The sequence below is a fragment of the Lingula anatina genome, chromosome 2, assembly GCF_051362555.1.
Source record: "Lingula anatina isolate TDL-2025a chromosome 2, LinAna3.0, whole genome shotgun sequence".
NCBI classification, from domain to species: Eukaryota; Metazoa; Brachiopoda; class Lingulata; order Lingulida; family Lingulidae; genus Lingula; species Lingula anatina.
The window spans coordinates 14,436,377-14,457,810 of NC_141768.1; the positions used below are offsets into that span (position 1 = coordinate 14,436,377).

Here is a 21,434-nt window from a genome sequence, read left to right on the forward strand (position 1 = left end):
CATAAAAATAAGAGACGACTCAATTAATAATACTGAACAACTTTTATTACATAAAATAAAGTATGGAAATATAGTTTAAATAATTATTCTTGAGCACCATGTTTTTGGGTAGATCTGGATGAAAGCTTGCTGGACTTCAGCAAAGCTTACATAAAAAATACAGAAAATGCCATATCAGAACTGCAAATATTGAAACAAATTTCCTCTTCTGCCTTTTGCAAAGAGAAAAACGGACTGAACGCCCGAACATTCAGTCAGTAAAATAAGAAAGTTTGCACAGTTTGTGAATGAAACACAGGTAGCAGTGTTTAAAGCAATTGTTACTGCGTCACGTGTTGCACTGTCAATATCCTTTTTGGCTTTCAGACATGATAACATAGTTTGTGCTATTAAAATGGATAATTTGCACTACAATACTGTGCTGGTTTTTCAACATAACTGACAAGTTCTAATGAGTAGAGACATCATGTTAGAGAGGGAATTGACAAATGCTGTCGATTGTAATTTTCCACAACATAACTTGTGCCTCTTGCAAGCTTGGCAAGTTTGAAATAATGAGACTCAATGTCAAGGTCATGACATAAGCCAAAGTGAAGCTCGCTTTACATAAGACATGTTGTGACTTCCTGTCTGTGTGCTCTGGTCTGGATATGTATGTATACATCCCTGGGGCTGTTACACATCACATTACACACCTCACATAAGATCTTCTCCTCTGCTATGGATCTGGAGATATTAACACAAGGATACAGTAATTATTTAAATAAGGTATTTTTCCAATTTCAACAGACCTCTAATACAATTCACGTTTGAGTTTAATTCATACAGACCCAAATGAATAACAATTCCCAAAAGAATAACATAACTAATAGAAAGTCCTCTTATTTACTGGAACTAAAATACCAGTTACAGCTAATGCAACCTTTAATTATGTAACTTACTTGCCAGCTTTACTCTCAAGCCAATCCAAATGCTTTCTCATTTTTTCTTGTTTGGTCTCTGGATCATCGTCCTCTTCCTCATCCGGCTGGCTGATTGCAATGCCTTTTAACAAGTTGAGTAATGTGGGGCAGTTCGCCTCAGTATCGTCTACTGCATTATATAGTAGATCATCTTCATTCACCTAGGAAATGCAAAATATAACATAAGAAAAAATATTTGGAGGGGGGGGGGGTACATGTAGCTGTGTTATCTAGTATACGTCTTAAATATGTCCTGCAACCTTTTGATGGAGAGAGGAAGAGATGTCTAGATTAGTTTCTGCAACAATATCTGATTATAATAACAATTATCTGATGTTCAAACGAACTGACTTACCATATTCCACCTGTAAGGCCATTCAAAGTTTTTGGGCTCTACAGACACCCGTCTTCTTTCAAGCAAACTACAAAAATTGAGTTGCAAATAATTTATATAAATAGTCTTCATGTTAATGAGTACTAATTTTAAAAAAAGCTGACGTTTTACAATCCACTATACATCAAAATGGTGACAAGAATTACATTTAAATGTGATGGTCCCATTTACAATCTTGGTGAAATAATAATATTTAGTAATAATAACAGAAAATAATATCTATTTTATAATCTAATATTCTCTTACACAATTATGCTACAAAGGAGCAGTTAAATTTTATACTTTGATAAAGATCAGTGCAATGACCCATACAAAGTTGAAAATCAGATGTCCAATGTGATGTATATCAAAATACAGACATGTCAAATACATGGTAAAAAACAACAATAAAAAACTGAAATTTGCAAAAGAATAAACAAAAGACTTATTTTAAAAAGACATAAAACATTTTAAACGTGCCCAAATCATGATAATACACACCTCATGAGTTTCTTTCTTGCTGAGTGTTGTATCTTATTGACCAGATCAGGCCCCCAATCCGAGCTGGAGCTTTCGCTGCCTATTGCCAGGTTAATGGCCATCTTAACTCCATTGATCTGCAGACCAAAGGAAACCACTGTCGTATTTTGTAATCATTATTCTCAACATTAATTTTGTCTTTGCCAACTATATCATAACAATTTATCTACATATACAGTATCTTTTTTACCATCAAAATAAATCAATGTCATAATATTTTTTTGCAATTTTTGCCACGTTTTCAATGTGCAGAACACGTTTGAAATTTTGAAATTGGTGCCACATGGGTCACACAAGCAAACACAATGGTACAAGTAGTTATGTCTTGGTCACTGGTAATGCATCATGGTGTATTGTTTTAAAGTCTTGCATTAAGCAGGTTTAAAAAAATAAAGCTTACATATGAACTCCCAACTGAATAATCATCATCATCATCATCATCAATATCAAAATCAACATCATCATCTTCCATTTAGCATCACAATTTATTGTGGATACCAGGCAATGGCAGCCATTTACCTTGCATATGTCTGCTATGTCAATCTTAGTGTCAAAGGTAATCTCTATATCATGATCTGGCAGTGCTGGGCCTCCAGTCTCCTCATCCCAGCCCAAACCACACAGAGCCCCAGTATACCTGGTCTTCAGGCGGTCCGTTCTGGAATGATAAGTGATGTTGATCCAGTTTTTTGAAATAATGAATGTGGTTTCTAAAAAATGATCCTGAAGCAAACATGTTATATAATTAAATAGACAAAAAATTAAACAGTATTTAAACATTGCCTAAATATGCTGAGAAACCCTTTCACTCAATGAAATGGAAGTTAATGTTAATTTTGATAAATTTCAAATTGAAATGCAATGAGTTGAACAATGTTGTCTTTTCTCTTTCAACTTTATTAAAATAATTAAACTATATCAACAGGCTACTTGGCCAAAACATAAATTATGTTATAAAGAGATCACCCTTCAGCATCTCATAAAACTAACTCTCTTACCTCAGTTCTGCTGTTGGAGCAAACAGCAGTGTAATCAGTGCCGGCAGACCGTGGATGTTTGGCATAAGGGTTGTGTCATTGGCAATCATGGCACTACCAGTGGCATTCATACGTACAAAGCCAGCTACCATAAGTCTTGCATGGGTGTCTTGGGGCTCCTCATTCAGCACAATGGTGTTCACACTCATTCTATCTATATTGGCAGCTCTGCAGATGAAGAAAGTACAAAAACTAAATCTAATAGGCATTTGATGATTGGTTCGCATTATAATTCAAGACTTGAATCACAGAGCCTACACATCATTAGGGACTTTATTTAGTGTCCATCCTACTTCGTGCATGGTTAATCATTACTTTACGCTCACCGAAGTGTTCCAATGTTAGTCATGTTGTAAAATGACATCTCATAGGGATTCCAGGGACCATGAAGTCTGAACTGAAAATGTTCAACAAAGACAAAATTTATCCATGTATTTGTTAACAATGCCAATAATATCTATAAAATGTGCTATGAACAAATTTAAATGTACACACAGCAAAACATTTACATTAAAACTTTTAACCTGAAGTTTTTAACAAGACATGACATTCTATACTGCAAATTAAATTTTGAATGTATATCCAGTTATATTGTGCTCATTTTTGAGGAATTAAAACAACCCACCTTCCTTCCTCTGTGTGCAGTTCTCTGGAGGTCATAATCATCAATAGGCAGTTCTAGCCAGTTATCTTTTGGTGTGCCCAGACTCCCACTTGCAATGTGAGAGTCACAAATTGCCTCCTCCAAACGCTGCTGATGATTTTGCTGCAAGTTTCATAGAAGTTTAAGATTAATAACAACAGTGTAATTTGATTAGAAACCTCTTTTATGGTAAACATTAGTGTAGGAATCTATCAAACATATGAGAAATATATATATGAGCACCTTAATTACAACAAATATAGTGTTATGAAGAGAGCTTATGGATATGATACTATAAAACTTCTCTGAAGTGCAAAACATATTGACATCTGATCTGAATCTAATTCCTATGCCAGTTAGACATGAAATCCATTATGTATAACCAATAATAACAAACAAGTTCACACTTTGAAAATGTATAACTTCCAGAAAAAGAAGCCAATTAGACTGCTTTTCCAACTCAGGCTGCATTTTAGTCCTGTATTTCTTTTTTGAACGTTTGGCAATCATCAGTAACATGGTTTTCCCATAATGGTCATCATGGCAGCAGCACCCAAAATTGTGTTTTCTTCTATTCTGATGCAATATTACATAATGGTTAACAGCATAATGACCGTCAATTTTTAATAATAAAATATACTTTTCATGGATTTTCAGAAAATGTGACTAGCATGGGTCTTCAAGCCCATGGAACTTCAAAGTCACACCTTGAAAATGCCAATATGTGAAAAATTAAATTTTCACAAAAAAAAAAACTGTTTAACTAGCAGAAAGAATTACCAAACAGACTGCATTGCCTACTGAAGCTGTATTTTAGTCCCATGTTTCTTTCCTGTAAGTTTGAGAATAGTAAGTGACATGATTTTTCTTAAATGGTCATCATGGGAGCAGTGCCCAAAATATTTTTTTTCCAAATTTTGATGCAATATTACATAACGTTTAACAGCATAATGACCATCAATTTTTAATAATAAAATATTAGTATTATGGATATTCAGAAAATGTGACTAGCAAAGGTCTTCAGACCCATGGAACTTCAAAGTCACAACTTGAAAATGCCAAAATGTAAACAAGACAGCACTGTTCTGAAATGGGTTTATTTCCATTTTTAACACTTTTTTAACGTAAAACAAAATTAACAGTTTACTGCCATTTTTATATGATCAACTAAGAAAATTGATGAGATGTGAAAAATATCAATAGAACAGTGTCAAATGTCCAATTTCCTCCATTCTGAGTTTCTGAACATAGTGAATGATTGAATCTCACAAACTGCAATGATATGAGTTTATTTCCATTTTTGACACCTTATTACACAATACACGATTACAGGTTTACCATCATTTTTACGTAATCAACTAACAATGTTGTAAAGATGCAGGAAATGTCAAACAAACACTTTTACGTATCTTATTAATTAAATAAAGAGACTGTTAACATGCCTAAGAATTGAATCTGAGGAAATGTGAAAAAACAGCATATCTTATAAAATAATGGTCCGATTATGCTGATTTTCGAACTTGACCTGCGCTTTAGTAAGATTGATTACTCCTGTGAGTTTCATGACAACAGGCCTATGGGTTTTCCTTGAAATGTGTTAACAGTTTTGCATATATGCTGAAAAGTGAAAAAACAGCATAACTTATAAAATAATGGTCCGATCATGCCGATTTTCGAACTTGACCTGTGTTTTAGTAAGATTGATTACTCCTGTGAGTTTCATGACAACAGGCCTATCAGTTTTCCTTGAAATGTGTTAACAGTGTTGCATATATGCTGAAAAGTGAAAAAAACAGCATAAATTCTACAATAATGGCCCGATCATGCTGATTTTCGAACTTGACCTGCGTTTTATGAATATTCATCAGCTCTGTAAATATAAAGCCAAAAAGTAAAACTGTCTTCCACTTATGGTGTTAACGCTGAAAGTGCACGGCGACATGATCGGCGACGGCGACGGCGACGACAGACGCAGGTGATGGCAATATGTACAGACACATCTGTGTCTGTACATAAAAAGACTTATAAAAATTCTACAAATTTTTTACATTTAATATTCACTCAACTTTGTCATCAATATTGTTATCTTTATTAGGACTCTCCATGTAAATTTTTGGTGTTTTTTATAACTAAGTGCAAAAAAAAACAAAACTTTTAAGAATGTACTAAACAACAAGAGCAGTAAACTACTCTCTCACCCTGGACTGGTATGTCTCCTCTGCCACATCAGCCACCCCATGGTTAATTAACAGTTCATTAAAACTGCTAAACCTTTCACTGCCAGGAAGTTTCTCTACTAGCTCCACACGTAGTGCATTGTTTATGATGGAGTAGACCTGTAATATGGAGATTACGAAACAACTGGACATCAAATCTGGTAAAAATACAGACACCTACCAGAAAAAAGTCATTCCCATTGCTACAATTTAACATAAACAGGGACATTACTTATGTAATAACTTCTGTAAAAATAAATCTGATCATTCTGAGTTTTGAAAAGGAGCCTTTTTAACCAAACAAAACTGCTCACTTATTTAAAATAAAACAAAAATATGGTTTTGCCTTTGTGGGGTGAACAAGATGTGTCAAACTCCCAGGGCAACAGTGACAATGAGGATACAGGCAGATGCCAGATGCAGTGATCAGAATAGATACAGACATAAAGTGTCTGTATATATATAAAAATGTAAATATATAAATAACATAACGATAACATGCTTTGCAGCAAATGTAACATGGCTGAAGACTGTTTCATGAATGTTCCTCATAATATCAACTTTCTCAGCACAGGTCTGCATGTATATGTCATAAATTTGTAAAATCTGACAACAATAACTTTACCAAGCCCACAGAGATCAATTGGATCCTGCTTACAGTCAGATTTATACAAATACATGACGGAGGTAGTAAAATTGTGATCATACAAGCTGGGTGCACATCAGGGAAGTAAGCAACTGGTTGACACTTATTTCAAGCATGTGAAAAGAAAATTACCTTTGCATATACAACTTTATTTGCAATCCTCTCTCCATACTTTTGTATGATATCTATAGGCCACTTGCCATCTGGGAACTTCATGGCAGATGGTTTGATGCCACTGAGAAAGCATTCAAATGCCTACAGAATTAAAGTTAATTTCTCAGTCACATGAAATATTCAAAGTACACAAAATATAATGCAATTACTGTAAAAAGTGTTACACGAATACAAATTAGAAATTTGAGAGAAAGATTGCCATTTGACAATCATGATCATTTTTTCTTACAAGTGTTCACTATTTTAGGAAATTCACTAAATACTTAGCATTACTATCATCAACCTTTTGTTTACATCCATAAAAGAGTTATTTACATGCATTAAAGAGTTATTGTATTTGGTGCTTATTTCATTCACCTGATATGGGTGGTCCACCAGCTGTGGATGAGCCTGCTTTAACCTGTCTTTCCTCATCAAAGCTTTGTTCCCATAGTCCACAAAAAACACCTGTTCAGAATAACAGAATTAGTCAGTTAGTCTGCTATGTCTTTGAGCCAAGCATAAAATAACAGTTACACCCAACAGAGACATTTTTAAATTAATTCCTCAAAAAATTCATTCAAGGCACTAACACCCCATTTTGAAATTCTTGTCCACAAAACAGTGAAGGTAGGCTGAACTTGAAGCACACGTTCTTAATTGCTTAAGCCACACAAAAGCTAAACAACACTTCACAGACCAAGTGGCAAAATTGATAATTTATATTCATCAACAGAAACTTTAAACATGATAATAACTGAATCAAAACAGCCACAGATTTGTCCCATGAATATTGGCATCAAGTACCTGTACTAGTTGTATGTCTACCACAGAACACACAGTGGCCCTGTAAAACTCTTCTGTCACATCCATGAATGGAGCTACACACTGAATTCCAACTTTTATCTGATTGGGAGATAAATCCTGAAATGAACAAAACTGGTTAGTTATTAACAAAACAAAAGATTCTTTTACACTGGTTTTTGTATTTCTCTGAAAGGAAAAAAATCTCTTTTTATAAGACTATATAATTTTTACGTAATTTTTTCTATCACTCCACTTGTGAGTAGGATCATTGATAAACTATTTAATACACAATGTACAGATATTCACCTAAGAGTCATCAATACTTTTTCCATGTAAGACTTGACATTTTTTCTTTCTACAGGTTATCATATTTCATTCTTACAGAATTTAAATCCTACCTGTAAGTCTCTCCCATTATGCATGTTCAGTGTTGTCTGTATGTGTGCCATGGTTCTTCTGGTATCTTCATCTCCATACTGGGCCCAAAAATGACCACAGTCTATTACCTGGCAATACATGGTACAATTATGTGTATATTAATCTTTTTACAACATTTCATTCCTAAAATACCGTTTCATTAATCAAAATATTTTGCTGCTATATCACTGTTAATTATTGATTAAAAACTGCATATCATGCATATTCCTTTACTTCAAACAAACATTACTTACTTAATCCACTTCATTTATGAATGGGTTCACATGAGGCAGACAATAAAAATCCTTTTCTATCATTTATTTCACTTCATATTTATAATATAACCAGTGGTTACTGTGTCAATGAATACAGTTTAAGGTCTTTTCACAATGGCGGATCCAGAGATATTTACTGACAGTCGTCCACATTATATTGGTTGATCTATCCTGCATTTTTGATGGTCTTCCGACAGAAAAAATTAGATGCCCATCAGTGTAAACTTGAAAAATTTTGACTGTCTTCCAGAAGACCTAGAAGACAGCCTGTATCTACCCCTGATTCACACATGGAATTTCAGTCAAATAAGAAATTGCATCATAAGATGACCAGGTAATCGATACAACGTATCTGGTAATCCAAGTTAGACACTGCCCCTTTTTAATCACTACTAGTCTGAATACATCTTTAAAGTCACCTACCTCTGTTACACAGAGTGTAATGGTGGTCTGAGAGGCCTTAGGTAGTGGGACTTGTCTGACACTCAATGAGCTTGCCTGGTCAGTTGCTGCTTTGATTCTGTATAAGAGAAAAAAACAAGCAATTCTTAAATTGCTTTTATTACATGAAACCACACATTAGGTAAGAAGTTGTTAAGGGAGATGTTATAATCACCTGTTTGTTCTTAGTCTTTTTTCAGTCTGGAGCTTGGCATCCTGAATTCTCTGTAGTTGCTCCATCCTGATCCTTGCCTGCTCTGGATCAATGAGATTTAATTCCAAACACGCAGGCTTCAGCTGTCTGCAAATTACACAAAATTATTAGCATAACTGCAAATATAATATAATATAATATAATATAATATATATATAATATAATATAATATTATATATATATATATATATATATATATATATATATATATATATATATATATATATATATATATATAATCTTAAGCATTTTTTAAGGAAGACAGAAATAAGGGAAATTTACCAGTATCATCTGTAACAAAACCATGGGTAATAGTTGTAAAAACTGATGATCTAGAAAACATAGCCTGAAATTCCTCACTGTATTCACCCATTAAAAAAAAAAAAACATTAAAATGAAGAATTGAAGACTGAAAATCCTGATATCAGGCATAATCCTGAAAACTTTCACCCAAGCAAAAATCATAACACTACAACTTCAAAATATTTCCCTCTTTTCTGACTAAGCCAAGTCTACCCAATTTTCTTTCCCCTCAATACTGGAGTAGTCTAAAGCATTGCAATAATACCCTGGAGATATAAGGTGTTACAAACACATATAAGTTTGACACATTATGTGTCGTGACATAAAAAATTACCTGAAAATAAAGCTCTAAAGCTCAAAAGATTGTATCAATCCATATTTGAATAAATACCAAACAAGGCAGCAAAGCTGTCAAATGTACAGACAAAAAACAGGAAATAACTATGCACAAAATAGGCTACTGTCAATTCTGATGCAAAAGTACATTATGTTAAACTGCAAATTCAACATCAAATTTTAATTATGCTCAACAGGTAATACCAATGTAAGTAAAATGTGTAACAAGCATAAGGCTTCAGGCCCATGGGAGTTCAAGTTCACACTTTGAAAATGTATAACTTCCAGAAAAAGAAGCCAATTAGACTACTTTTCCAACTCAGGCTGCATTTTAGTCCTGTATTTCTTTTTTGAAAGTTTGGCAATTATAAATAACATGGTTTTCCCATAATGGTCATCATGGCAGCAGCACCCAAAATTGTGTTTTCTTCTATTCTGATGCAATATTACATAATGGTTAACAGCCTAATGACCGTCAATTTTTAATAATAAAATATACGTATCATGGATTTTCAGAAAATGTTACTAGCATGGGTCTTCAAGCCCGTGGAACTTCAAACTCACACCTTGAAAATGCCAATATGTGAAAAATTAAATTTTCACAAAAAACCTGTTTAACTGGCAGTAAGAATTACCAAGCAGCCAAAAAGTAAAACTGCCTTCCACTTATCGTGTTTATAATGAAAGTGCACAGCGCCGGCGACAGCGACGACAGGCGTAGGTGATGGCATTATGTACAGACACATCTGTACATATTTACTGTACTGTTTGAGAACAGTAAGTGACATGGTTTTTCTTAAATGGTCATCATGGGAGCAGTGCCCAAAATAGGTTTTTTTCAAATTTTGATGTAATATTACATAATGTTTAACAGCATAATGACCATCAATTTTTAATAATAAAATATTAGTATCATGGATATTCAGAAAATGTGACTAGCAAAAGTCTTCAGGCCCATGGAACTTCAAAGTCACAACTTGAAAATGCCAAAATGTAAACAAGACAGCACTGTTCTGAAATGTTTTATTTCCATTTTTAACAATTTTTAACATAAAACAAAATTAACAGTTTACTGCCATTTTTATATGATCAACTAAGAAAATTGATGAGATGGGAAAAATATCAATAGAGCAGTGTTAAATGTCCAATTTCTTCCATTCTGAGATTCTGAACATAGTGAATGATTGAACCTGACAAACTGCAATGATATGAGTTTATTTCCATTTTTGAAACTTTATTACACAATACATGATAACAAGTTTACCATCATTTTTACAAAATCAACTAACAATGTTGTAAAGATGCAGGAAATGTCAAACAAACACTTTTACGTATCTTATTAATTAAATAATGAAACTGTTAACATGTCTAAGAATTGAATCTGAGGAAATGTGAAAAAACAGCATAACTTCTAAAATAATGGCCCGATTATGCTGATTTTTTTAACTCAACCTGTGTTTAAGCAGGATTGACCACTCCAGTGAGTTTAATGACAATTGGCCTGTCTGTTTTTCTTATATTGTGTTTACAATGTTGCATATATGCTGAAAAGTGAAAAAAGCATAACTACTTAAATAGTGGCCTGATCATGACGGTTTTCGAACTTGACCTGCGTTTTAGTAAGATCGATTACTCCTGTGAGTTTCATGACAACAGGCCAATCGGTTTTCCTTGAAATGTGTTTACAGTGTTGCATATATGCTGAAAAGTGAAAAAAAAAACAGCATAATTTCTACAATAATGGCCCGATCATGCTGATTTTCAAACTTGACCTGCGTTTTATGAATATTCATCAGCTCTGTAAATATAAAGCCAAAAATTAAAACTGCCCTCCACTTATCGTGTTAACAAGGAAAGTGCACGGTGCCGGCATCGGCGACGGCATCGGCGACATCAGACGCAGGTGATGGCAATATGTACAGACACATCTGTGTCTGTACATAATAATAAAATATTAGTATCATGGATATTCAGAAAATGTGACTAGAAAAGGTCTTCAGGACCATGGAACTTCAAAGTCACACCTTGAAAATGCCAATATGTGACAAATTTAATTTTCACAAAAAAACTGTTTAACTGCCAGAAAGAATTACCAAACAGACTGCATTGCCTAATTAAACTGTATCTTAGTCCCATGTTTCTTTCCTGTAAGTTTGAGAACAGTAAGTGACATGGTTTTCCTTAAATGGTCATCATGGGAGCAGTGTCCAAAATAGGGGTTTCTTCAAATTTTGATGCAATATTACATAATGTTTAACAGGATAATAACCATCAATTTTTAATAATAAAATATTAGTATCATGGATATTCAGAAAATGTGACAAGCAAAGGTCTTCAGGCCCATGGAACTTCAAAGTCACACCTTGAAAATGCCAAAATGTAAACAAGACAGCACTGTCCTGAAATGTGTTTTTTTCCATTTTTAACAATTGTTTAACATATGACAAAATTAACAGTTTACTGCCATTTTTATATGATCAACTAAGAAAATTGATGACATGGGAAAAATATCAATAGAACAGTGTTTAATGTCCAATTTCCTCCATTCCGAGTTTCTGAACATAGTGAATGAATTAATCTGACAAACTGCAATGATATGAGTTTTTTTCCATTTTTGAAACTCTATTATACAATACATGATAACAAGTTTACCATCATTTTTACATAATCAACTAACAATGTTTTAAAGTTGCAGGAAATGTCAAACAAACACATTTACATATCTTATTAGTTAAATAATGAGACTGTTAACATGCCTAAGAATTGAATCTGAGGAAATGTGAAAAAACAGCATAACTTATAAAATAATGGCCCCATTATGCTGATTTTCAAACTTGACCTGCGTTTTAGTAAGATTGATTACTAATGTGAGTTTCATGACAACAGGCCTATGGGTTTTCCTTGAAATGTGTTAACAATGTTGCATATATGCTAAAAAGTGAAAAAACAGCATAACTACTAAAATAGTGGCCCGATCATGCCGATTTTCGAACTTGACCTGCGTTTTAGTAAGATTGATTACTCCTGTGAGTTTCATGACAACAGGCCTATCGGTTTTCCTTAAAATGTGTTAACAGGGTTGCATATATGCTGAAAAGTGAAAAAACAGCATTACTTCTACAATAATGGCCCGATCATGCTGATTTTCGAACTTGACCTGTGTTTTATGAATATTCATCAGCTCTGTAAATATAAAGCCAAAAAGTAAAACTGCCCTCCACTTATCGTGTTAACAAGGAAAGTGCACGGCGCCGGCATCGGCGACGGCATCGGCGACGCCATCGGCATCGGCGACGACGGCGACGACAGACGCAGGTGATGGCAATATGTACAGACACATCTGTGTCTGTACATAAAAAGAAAAACTTTTACATGACCAAGCATTCATCAACCTACTTCAACTTCAAAGCCACATAGACTGGTGGCTCTATAAGCTGTGTCTGTGAAGAATTGGGATCTCTCTCAAACTCTATATAAGCCTTGGTTTCTTCAAAGTGCACCTTAGGTCTCTTTCCACAACACATAAACAAGTTCTCTATAGCATGCTTGTACAAAGCACCCTGATTGGCTGGAAGATTCTTGACCTAAAACGATATGGTTCACATAATCTTAGTTTTGACATCCTTGTGCCTTGTGGATTTTCCTTGTTATTTTTACTTTACTTTCTTGACAAATGTTTCTATACTGCCAAAATGGGGTAAAACTCTGAAACACCAAGAATGACATTTTAGAAAGCAATACATAAATGACAAACAAAACATGTTGATTTCTTACTGATAAGCTGCAACTTGACTGAACTTAAGAAAACAATCAGATAATTTAACATGTAGAAATTCTGTTAACATCTTTTTATTGCTGCACTGTACTTGCTAGTCTGACGTAATTTTGGATCCAACTGTCCTCCAAATACTCCAAAAGTTTGCTTATTTGTAGGACTATTTTGAATGATTCCCATTAGATTACTACTGCAAGTGAAGTTAAGCTTCAGAAGTTCTTCCAACTGAAGAGGTAACCTGTATTTCACTCACCATGACAGTGGTGCATGGATCTTTCCCAGACATGCTACGAATAGCATCCTGTTCATCACTGGCGCCATTGATAAAATAGTTTGGATAAAATGCACCAGCAATCACCACCTACAAATGACAAAATAAGTTAAATCCATATATTTGATTTTAATATTTATATTTTATGTTGTTATCAATCAGGCATATATCATCTAATGTAAATTATCACCTTCAGTATTCAGTATGAGTCACGAAGGACTTTTGTTCAAATGTTTTTCAAAATTCTTTATAGATATCAAATCACTTATTTTTCACCTACAGTAGAAAAGAACAGGGAATGTATAAAATTTAAACTATTTGGCAAATCACAGTTTTAAAGATAAGAAAGGCTAATACCAATTTTCTTTTTTCTAGATTTACATGTAGTTTGACCAGACCACATTCAAAAGCAGCAAACCTTGAGTATCAGCAGATCCTGTCCAGGATTTGGTGGCAACCTGTGCCTGCCTCTAGGAATGCGTATGTTGAATTTGGCCAGACGGTCAGTCAACTCCTTGACCAGTGTGGCCACCTCAGCAATTCTACGGATCTGAATGAACTGACTTTTGCACCACTGCTGCTCTCTACTTACTAACCCTTTGAATCCTGAATATGGATCCTGCTTGTTAGACTCCCATGTCTAAAAGAAAAGGATTTGCTTTTAATTAACTGCACAAATTTCACATTATATCATTGCTCCCCCCTCTCTGGGGCAAATAAATCACAGAATAATTACTTAAAAACAAAAACAGCATTTTTTTACATCATGGATATTTCTGCTAAATATTTTTGTATCACTAAGGCATGTTTATAAGCAAGCATGCAGCTGATATTGTAAATTATAGAAGAAAAACTTGTAAAGACGAACTCACTTTGTATGCATTGAGGTAGGCAATACTGTCACTAAAACTTCCATCTGCCCAGCCAAGTCTGGACCTAAAATTAGTGCAGAAAACAAACAGCTGTTTAAGGTTTATTATGTCAAACAATTTGTGCTTGTTAAAATATGATGAAACTAAAATACAAAGAAACTGAGGAAAAATATTTGAGTACAGTTTAAACTTTTATTCTAAAAAAATGTTTATCTCCAATAACATTTAACAGGTGATACTAACATTGAAACTTTTCCAAAATTTTGTATTGTTGAACTATATAACTAAGTAATAAATACTTCTCACTTGTAAGCATTGAGATCAGCATTGAAAGGCCTTGCAAAAAAGCTTTTCAGGGACATTGCAGCACCTGGGTAATAGATAAAAACTTTTTCAGATAGAGAAATTTTCTTAGCCAAGTGAAATATGAGAAAAATGCGAATATCACACTGCATATATATTTTCATACTTTCATATCAAATGCAAACCAATTTTTATCCAAACTTACCTACAAATCACATTCATACTTACTTCAAAATACATCACTATAGAAGGCTTTAAAATGGTTGAAATGACCACTCAAGCCAGCCTATATAACAGCAAAAACATTCTCTCCTATGCCTACTCACCAATAATAATGCATTGTTCTAGCAATCCAAACACATGTCCTAACATGAAGAGTTTCCCTATTCTGATGTCCACTGGCAGACTAGCCAGAACCCGCCCTATGAAAGTCAGCTCTCCATCATGGGGGTTGACCGCTCCACTGGACAGTGATGACAGGGCACCAACCTGTTAAAGACCATTTATGATTTTTTTTTTGCTTTTTGAAAATAATAGATGTGCATGTACGTGTGCATTTTAATGCATGTGAGCATGTTTGTTTTTTGGACAATACAATTTAAATAAAAAATTTACTCCGAAATCCACTTCATATTCTTAACAACATCATGAAACCTATATCTTAGCAACAAAAATACTGACAAAACAAGAAGGCAAAGTTTCTCTATGGTGTGCTATTTTTGGCAAGTTTCACCTACTTCTTTCAGCATTAAAATGGTCCTTTCTATGTCATCTAGGTTTGGTGGGGAGAGAGCCATGCCAAGAATTGCTTTGGGCTCACCAAGATCCAGCAGTTTTACTTGTAATATAAGCTGATCTAGTGGACTCCTCTGAAATTGAAAAATGATTGTCAAATATTTTTAATCAAAAAATCATGTTTTTACATTTAATCTTACTTGAGAACTAATACTACTTTAGTAGGTCTATGTTTCAGCTTTTGTTTTCTATATATCTTTGCATATATGGTATATAATTTTTGTACATCCAGTCAAATTATAGCTCCAAGATGTTGCAAAAAAAAAAAAGGCTAAGTTCTCATTCCTAAAAGAAGACTGAGTTTTGTTTCTGAAAATAAAATTTCACCTGCATCTCGGGTCTGCCATATTCCTGCATGTGCTCCTCATAGAACTTCCTATAGACCATCCTGTACACTCTGCCATCAGACACACGCCCAGCACGACCTAGAAAGAATGGAGACTGGTCTAGCATTTCTTGTTTATGACATTCCGATATGAATTTAAAAATGAAACTATCCATTTTGGATGGACTTAATTACATTTAAGTCTTTTCAAAACCCAAAAGACTGCTACAATAATTCAGCTCTGGCATTTTATGTCTATAAAATCTGCCATGTTTTACCTCTTCTCTGGTTGGAGTTTGCCTTGGAAGCCCACTCTACCTGAAGTCTAGAGTAGTTGGTCTCTGGATCACAAACTAACACCTTGGTCAGGCAGAAGTCTATCACTGGATGTAGAAGAGAAATTTTACATGAAAATTATATGTTTATTAAGAGCAATAGAATAGGAATATTCTACATGATTTTATCACTTGTGACTTGATCATATTATACTACCCTAGTTTAACTGACACCGATAAATAGAAGACACTCAGTATGGTAATAATTATTTCAATCTAATTGTCTAAATTCAGAAATAACTTCAAACATCCACTTCAATACATCATGTGAAATAACTGTGTGTGTTAAAAATGAGCATACCAAACTATGTATTACTGTTTACTTAATTATGGTTTTATCCACTTACCATATTTAATATCAGGCACTGTGATGGAACTTTCTGCAATGTTAGTGGACAAAATTATCTGGAATCAAAAATGAATACTAGGCATAACTTTACAATCAGAAACTTTTCTGTTCTACTTATATTAATCCTTTCTACATGTCACTTTTTAAAGAAAATTTGATAAGTAAGCATATTTGTATCATCAATATTTAGGTTTAATCAATACATATGAATACCTTTCTGAACCCAGACTGTGGTAGATCAAACACCCTGGTTTGCTCTTCTGCAGTTATGGAAGAATGCAGGGGCAAAACCCAAAGCCTGAGGAGAAACAAGGCAAGAATAAAATTGCTTAATTCATAGGGCATCACATTATTGCCCAATTCATTTTAATTCTTAATATTTTACTTTTCTTATGACAGCCCACATGTCTCCATGTTCAATTTCATTAAATTAGATAATTCATGTCCTCCTAAATTAAATGTATTCAGCAATCACCTGTGTGATTCTGTGAGTTCTCTCAAATGGTCTTCCAGATCTTTTATCTCTCCCATACCTAAAATACAAGAAACACCACAGTTGGTGTGATTATGAAACAGAATTATTTGATTAACAAATAAATATTTCATAAATTATGTCAAATGATAACAGTAGAGTTCATTTTAAATTCAGTTTACAATTGTTCACTTAGGTTAGGCTAGCCTTCAAGTCTCTGTTGGTTTACAACTTACCTGGCAGAAATATCAGCACCGTTCCTCTTTTTGGAGCAAATCCATTGACAGTTTTACTTAAAGAAAAGATGGTATCAGTAAGTTTTAGCTGAGACATTAGGACAATATTAATTTAACATTCTTACCATTTCAAAAAGCAACCAACTATGAACATTGAATCCACAAGAATCAAAAGGAAAAAAGGTCTTGGGTTGTAGCACATAAACGTAGCACTCTTCTTTTACAAGACCAAAACAAAAATAATACAAAAATTTATCATGATAAAACATGGTAGGATTTCAAACACAGATTTTCTATCCCAATGCTAAGCTCAGTATTGTATGTTTAAGATGAAATTGATATCTTACCCTTGATCTTGTATTTCTAAATTATCAAACTGCTGTACGAGTTTCTTGCACAGGTTCATCGACTCACTGGGTATACAAGGATTGTTGGGTTCTAGCTCAGGCAGCTAGATAAGAAATAAATAAATTAAAATATTTATTTGCAGTTATAATAATAATAATAATAATAATAATAATAATAATAATAATAATAATAATAATAATAATAATAATAATAATAATAATAAAGTTCCCTCAGTTGCAGAATATTAAACCATTTTTTTTCTGAACTTAATAGAACATTTAAATTATGTTAAATTATTCAAATATCTTCAATGTCATAATATTATCTAAATTGTCAACCAACATCCACAGATTATGAGATATCATGCAATTAACGTAAAAAATAGCAATAAAATGATTCATTAACATGAAAGTAATGTATTTATTTACATGAAAACACATTACGCAGAAAAACTGATAGTAAGAAGAAATATAGTTTACTCATCTATGCACCGATACAGAGAGGTACTGACCTCACCAAGAGTTTTCAAATCTTCAACATAATATTCTGACACTGTGTAGGCTCTTCCTTCCACTGACACAACAGGTGCAGGTTCTACCTTTCCTAGCACAGGGGTGCCAAAGTACCCAGCAAACATATCAGAATCAAATGTGGCTGACATCAAAACAACCTAAAAAAAATAATTTTAATGATTGTCAGCTGCCATACATGTCTCAAAAGTGTACATTCCCATAAAAAAGGTTTTCACAATAAGATCTTAATAAACCATATACAAGTTCATGTGGTAAAGTACCTACTTAGACCTTAATATGTGTGCAATTCCTCAAAAGGTGACCATTAAATGAGTTATACCTAAGTGAGCCTCTCAAATGCATTTTACGCTTCCAACACAATCTGAAAATCTTAAAGATGTAAGATTTTTAAACATCTTAATTTTTTTGTGATCACTTCAGCTTGATAATTTGAAAATTTTAATAATCTCAAATGATAAACTGTACCCCATGTATGTTTGGTGACTATGAGGAATACATACCTTTACATGTGGAGAGTTACTACGTAACAGTTTCCTCACAACCAGAAGGCAAAAGTCAGAATCTTCATCTCTCTCATGAACCTTGTAAGATAAAAGATGGAAAATATGTTGTTTATTTTTGCACATTTAAGAATAAAATTATAAATATATTTGGTTTCAAAAATTTGGACAACATGCATGTATCAAAATCAGAAACATCTATTCAAAGTTGTCATTAAAAACTTAATAGGAATAGGGTGAAATATCCAGTTTAACTAACCTCATCCAGTACCACATGTGTGAACTCCCGCATGTTCTTGGCACTAATAAGCTTCTGCAGCAGCACCCCAGTTGTCACATACATCAGCCTGGTGTCATCACTGCCAAAACGGTCCAATGCAACCTTAAAACATATAGAAACTGCTATCAATTTTTCTACTGAAGGAAGGGGAGAGGGGGGGGGACAGTTTTATAAGACATGGGTATAAGCACTAATTAAAGGTTGCAGGTAGGTGTCTACCTTTATCTATCAAAAAATTTACAAGTGACTTCCATATGTTTGACATTCAAACTTACCTGATATCCCACCACACTGCCTAATCTCCAGCCCCTCTCCTGACACACCCTCCTAGCAATGCTCATTGCTGCTATCCTCCTTGGCTGAGTGACAACAATATTACAGTACTTCCCAGCTTGTGCATAGTGATCCAGAATGTACTGTGGCACTTGGGTTGTTTTGCCAGAACCTGTAGATCCTTGGATGACGGTCACTCTGTTGCTTTCAATGGTATCCACAACCTAAAATATGTTGAAGTAAATGTACAAGTTAAAGCTGCTGTCATTTGTTTTTAAAAATGCCCAATCATTTGATATGATAAAAAAATTACAATGTAAATAGCTTCTTTAGTTTCCACTGATCTTTGCTTAATGAACAATGCATGCATTTAACATAACAAGTTTGTCAACTTCATATGTATCTGAAATAATTTGCAAAAATTCAATAGCTTGTATGTCATTTGATGATAAAACGCAGCCAAAGTTGAAACATTGTATAAAAGATGATAAATTGTACATATGAACAAGTTGACTAGGACCAAACAAACTACTTATTTTTTTATTTCAGATAACTGTTATTTCATACTGAAATTCAGAGAGTACAAAATTTATAAAGTTTACAAAAATATACCTCAATACATAAAAATATCTAGGCAAATATATATAAACAACAACAAAAATACAATGATCAAACTCACATCTTCATGATAGTGTGTAATAGGTAGATTCTTATCATATGTGTGCTCAAAGTTGTAATTTCTATACACAGCAGTGGAATTTGGAGGTTCTTCTGGCAAGAAACTCACTGTACTCATGGTGTCACTTATACCTTCTAAATCCAGCTGATGTGAAGTATCAGAATCTCTGCCGAGAGACTGAAAGAAAAAAGAATGCCAACATATAATACAATATTTGGATACTTGTAGGTTGTACAACCAAAGAGTTCACTTAATAATTGGCTATTATTTTCCCTCTGTCAAAAGGTAGTTTAAGAAATAAATTGTCAATGGAGAGTTCTTAAAATGCACACATTGTGTAAGGAAGACCTTACCTGGTCAGTACTAGTACACACCCCACCACTGATTAACTGGCTGTTTTCTACATCCTGATAATGTTTGGCATATTGTGTTTGATATGGGTTGCCTTCTCTTGTGTGTCTGCAAAGGAAACATTTTAAAATAGAAAATGCAGTCATGGGTAGTTCAGCACATTTTTCAATTTCCCGGCCATCAAGCTCCCTTTGTCATGTTGGAACCTCTGTGACCTTTGACTGCAGCTAGTTAACCAGGCCCCCATAACTCAAAAGCATCGCGTACTGCGAATAGTGATATCGGATAGACTACAGTGTATTATATAGGGCGAGCATGGGCGAGTTATAGAATCAAGACGTGCAATGCTTTTGAGTTACGGGGCCCAGGCCAACCACAGGTTTATTCAGAACCACGAAGTGTACATATAACCAAATGCACATTTGCTCAGTGAATTTCTTTCAGGTCAGAGTCATATGCATGTGACCATACTTAGCACTTATGAATGTCACATCTTGCTGACTTATGGTGTATCCACTAATGTATATTAATACTGAACCTAGCTTCCAGGCTTTGCAGTTACTTTGAGTTTGCTAGGTTAACTATACACACAGACCTCCACCCCCTTGCCTCAGTTTTTGGCCTTATATGTTTAGAGCAAAAGGACAATGATTGGGATTATGCTACAAGCTGCAATATGACACACAAAGTGGGGAGATTCCTAGCGTTTTAATTTGATAACACGACATGTGCTTTTTAAAGTTTACCTCAGGTGATTATATATAAGTACCCAGCATGCGACCTCCCCCCCCCCAAAGGATTTATAAATAACGATTTACAAGATATCCAAAACAATAATTCGCATTGCATGTGTATCAAACAAGGATTTCAAATACATTACATATTTTCAATTACCTTTTATACCGCGGTACATATGGACGCGCTGGTTTCACTATAGGTTGCATGTTCTGATTCAACTCTCTCCCTCCAGATTTGCTCCGAGGGACCGTCTGAACTTTGGGGACTGCTCTTCCAATTCTGAACCAATCATCGACCTGTTCTAAGGTCAGTTCAGCTCCTAAACGACTCATATTTTTAAGGAAATTTTTAATGAAATTTCTGCTTTAGCCTTACAGCCTTAATGTAATGTACTACACGAAGTGCAGGTTTATAGGATCCTCCTTCACATGGATGTATATTTGTTGAGCGCATGCGCAGAACGTCCCTAAGTTTACTGTACTGTGCTTGGCTCGGTCTGCACAGCCGTCTGCAGACCTACCATCCTCTGAGTTGGGGAATCTGGAGACTGACAGATTTTTTTCTTTCGCAAAACCTGGTAATTTGGTTAAAATCCTTAAGGTTACAACAGAGCGTTCTTCTTGTCAAAGGAGACAC

The 21,434-nt window shown here is 34.2% G+C and overlaps 1 protein-coding gene across 2 annotated transcripts; it reads right to left on the minus strand.

The window, feature by feature from the left end:
- Positions 1 to 23: 23 nt before the first annotated feature.
- On the minus strand, positions 24 to 21,255 carry LOC106162670 (ATP-dependent RNA helicase TDRD9). Of its 2 annotated transcripts, XM_087003417.1 has the most exons (36): positions 20,955 to 21,254; positions 20,063 to 20,168; positions 19,710 to 19,886; positions 19,033 to 19,254; positions 18,737 to 18,859; positions 18,478 to 18,558; positions 17,956 to 18,114; positions 17,444 to 17,547; positions 17,097 to 17,152; positions 16,864 to 16,921; positions 16,602 to 16,686; positions 16,387 to 16,444; positions 15,983 to 16,087; positions 15,707 to 15,804; positions 15,322 to 15,453; positions 14,911 to 15,073; positions 14,588 to 14,651; positions 14,282 to 14,345; positions 13,828 to 14,049; positions 13,392 to 13,499; positions 12,760 to 12,947; positions 8,686 to 8,811; positions 8,493 to 8,589; positions 7,776 to 7,883; positions 7,378 to 7,494; positions 6,949 to 7,038; positions 6,550 to 6,672; positions 5,754 to 5,891; positions 3,538 to 3,678; positions 3,239 to 3,309; positions 2,874 to 3,080; positions 2,395 to 2,533; positions 1,837 to 1,952; positions 1,318 to 1,384; positions 942 to 1,123; positions 24 to 726 (listed from the first exon to the last, which is right to left on the minus strand). In XM_087003417.1, exons 1-36 carry the CDS (start codon positions 21,128 to 21,130, stop codon positions 603 to 605), a joined length of 4,395 nt encoding a protein of 1,464 aa, XP_086859543.1. In that variant the 5' UTR covers positions 21,131 to 21,254; the 3' UTR covers positions 24 to 602. The 2 variants fall into 2 exon arrangements, with proteins under 2 accessions (XP_086859543.1, XP_086859544.1); XM_087003418.1 differs by lacking the exons at positions 24 to 726; positions 942 to 1,123; positions 1,318 to 1,384; positions 1,837 to 1,952; positions 2,395 to 2,533 and having other exon boundaries at positions 2,870 to 3,080; positions 20,955 to 21,255.
- Between the last annotated feature and the right edge of the window lie 179 nt (positions 21,256 to 21,434).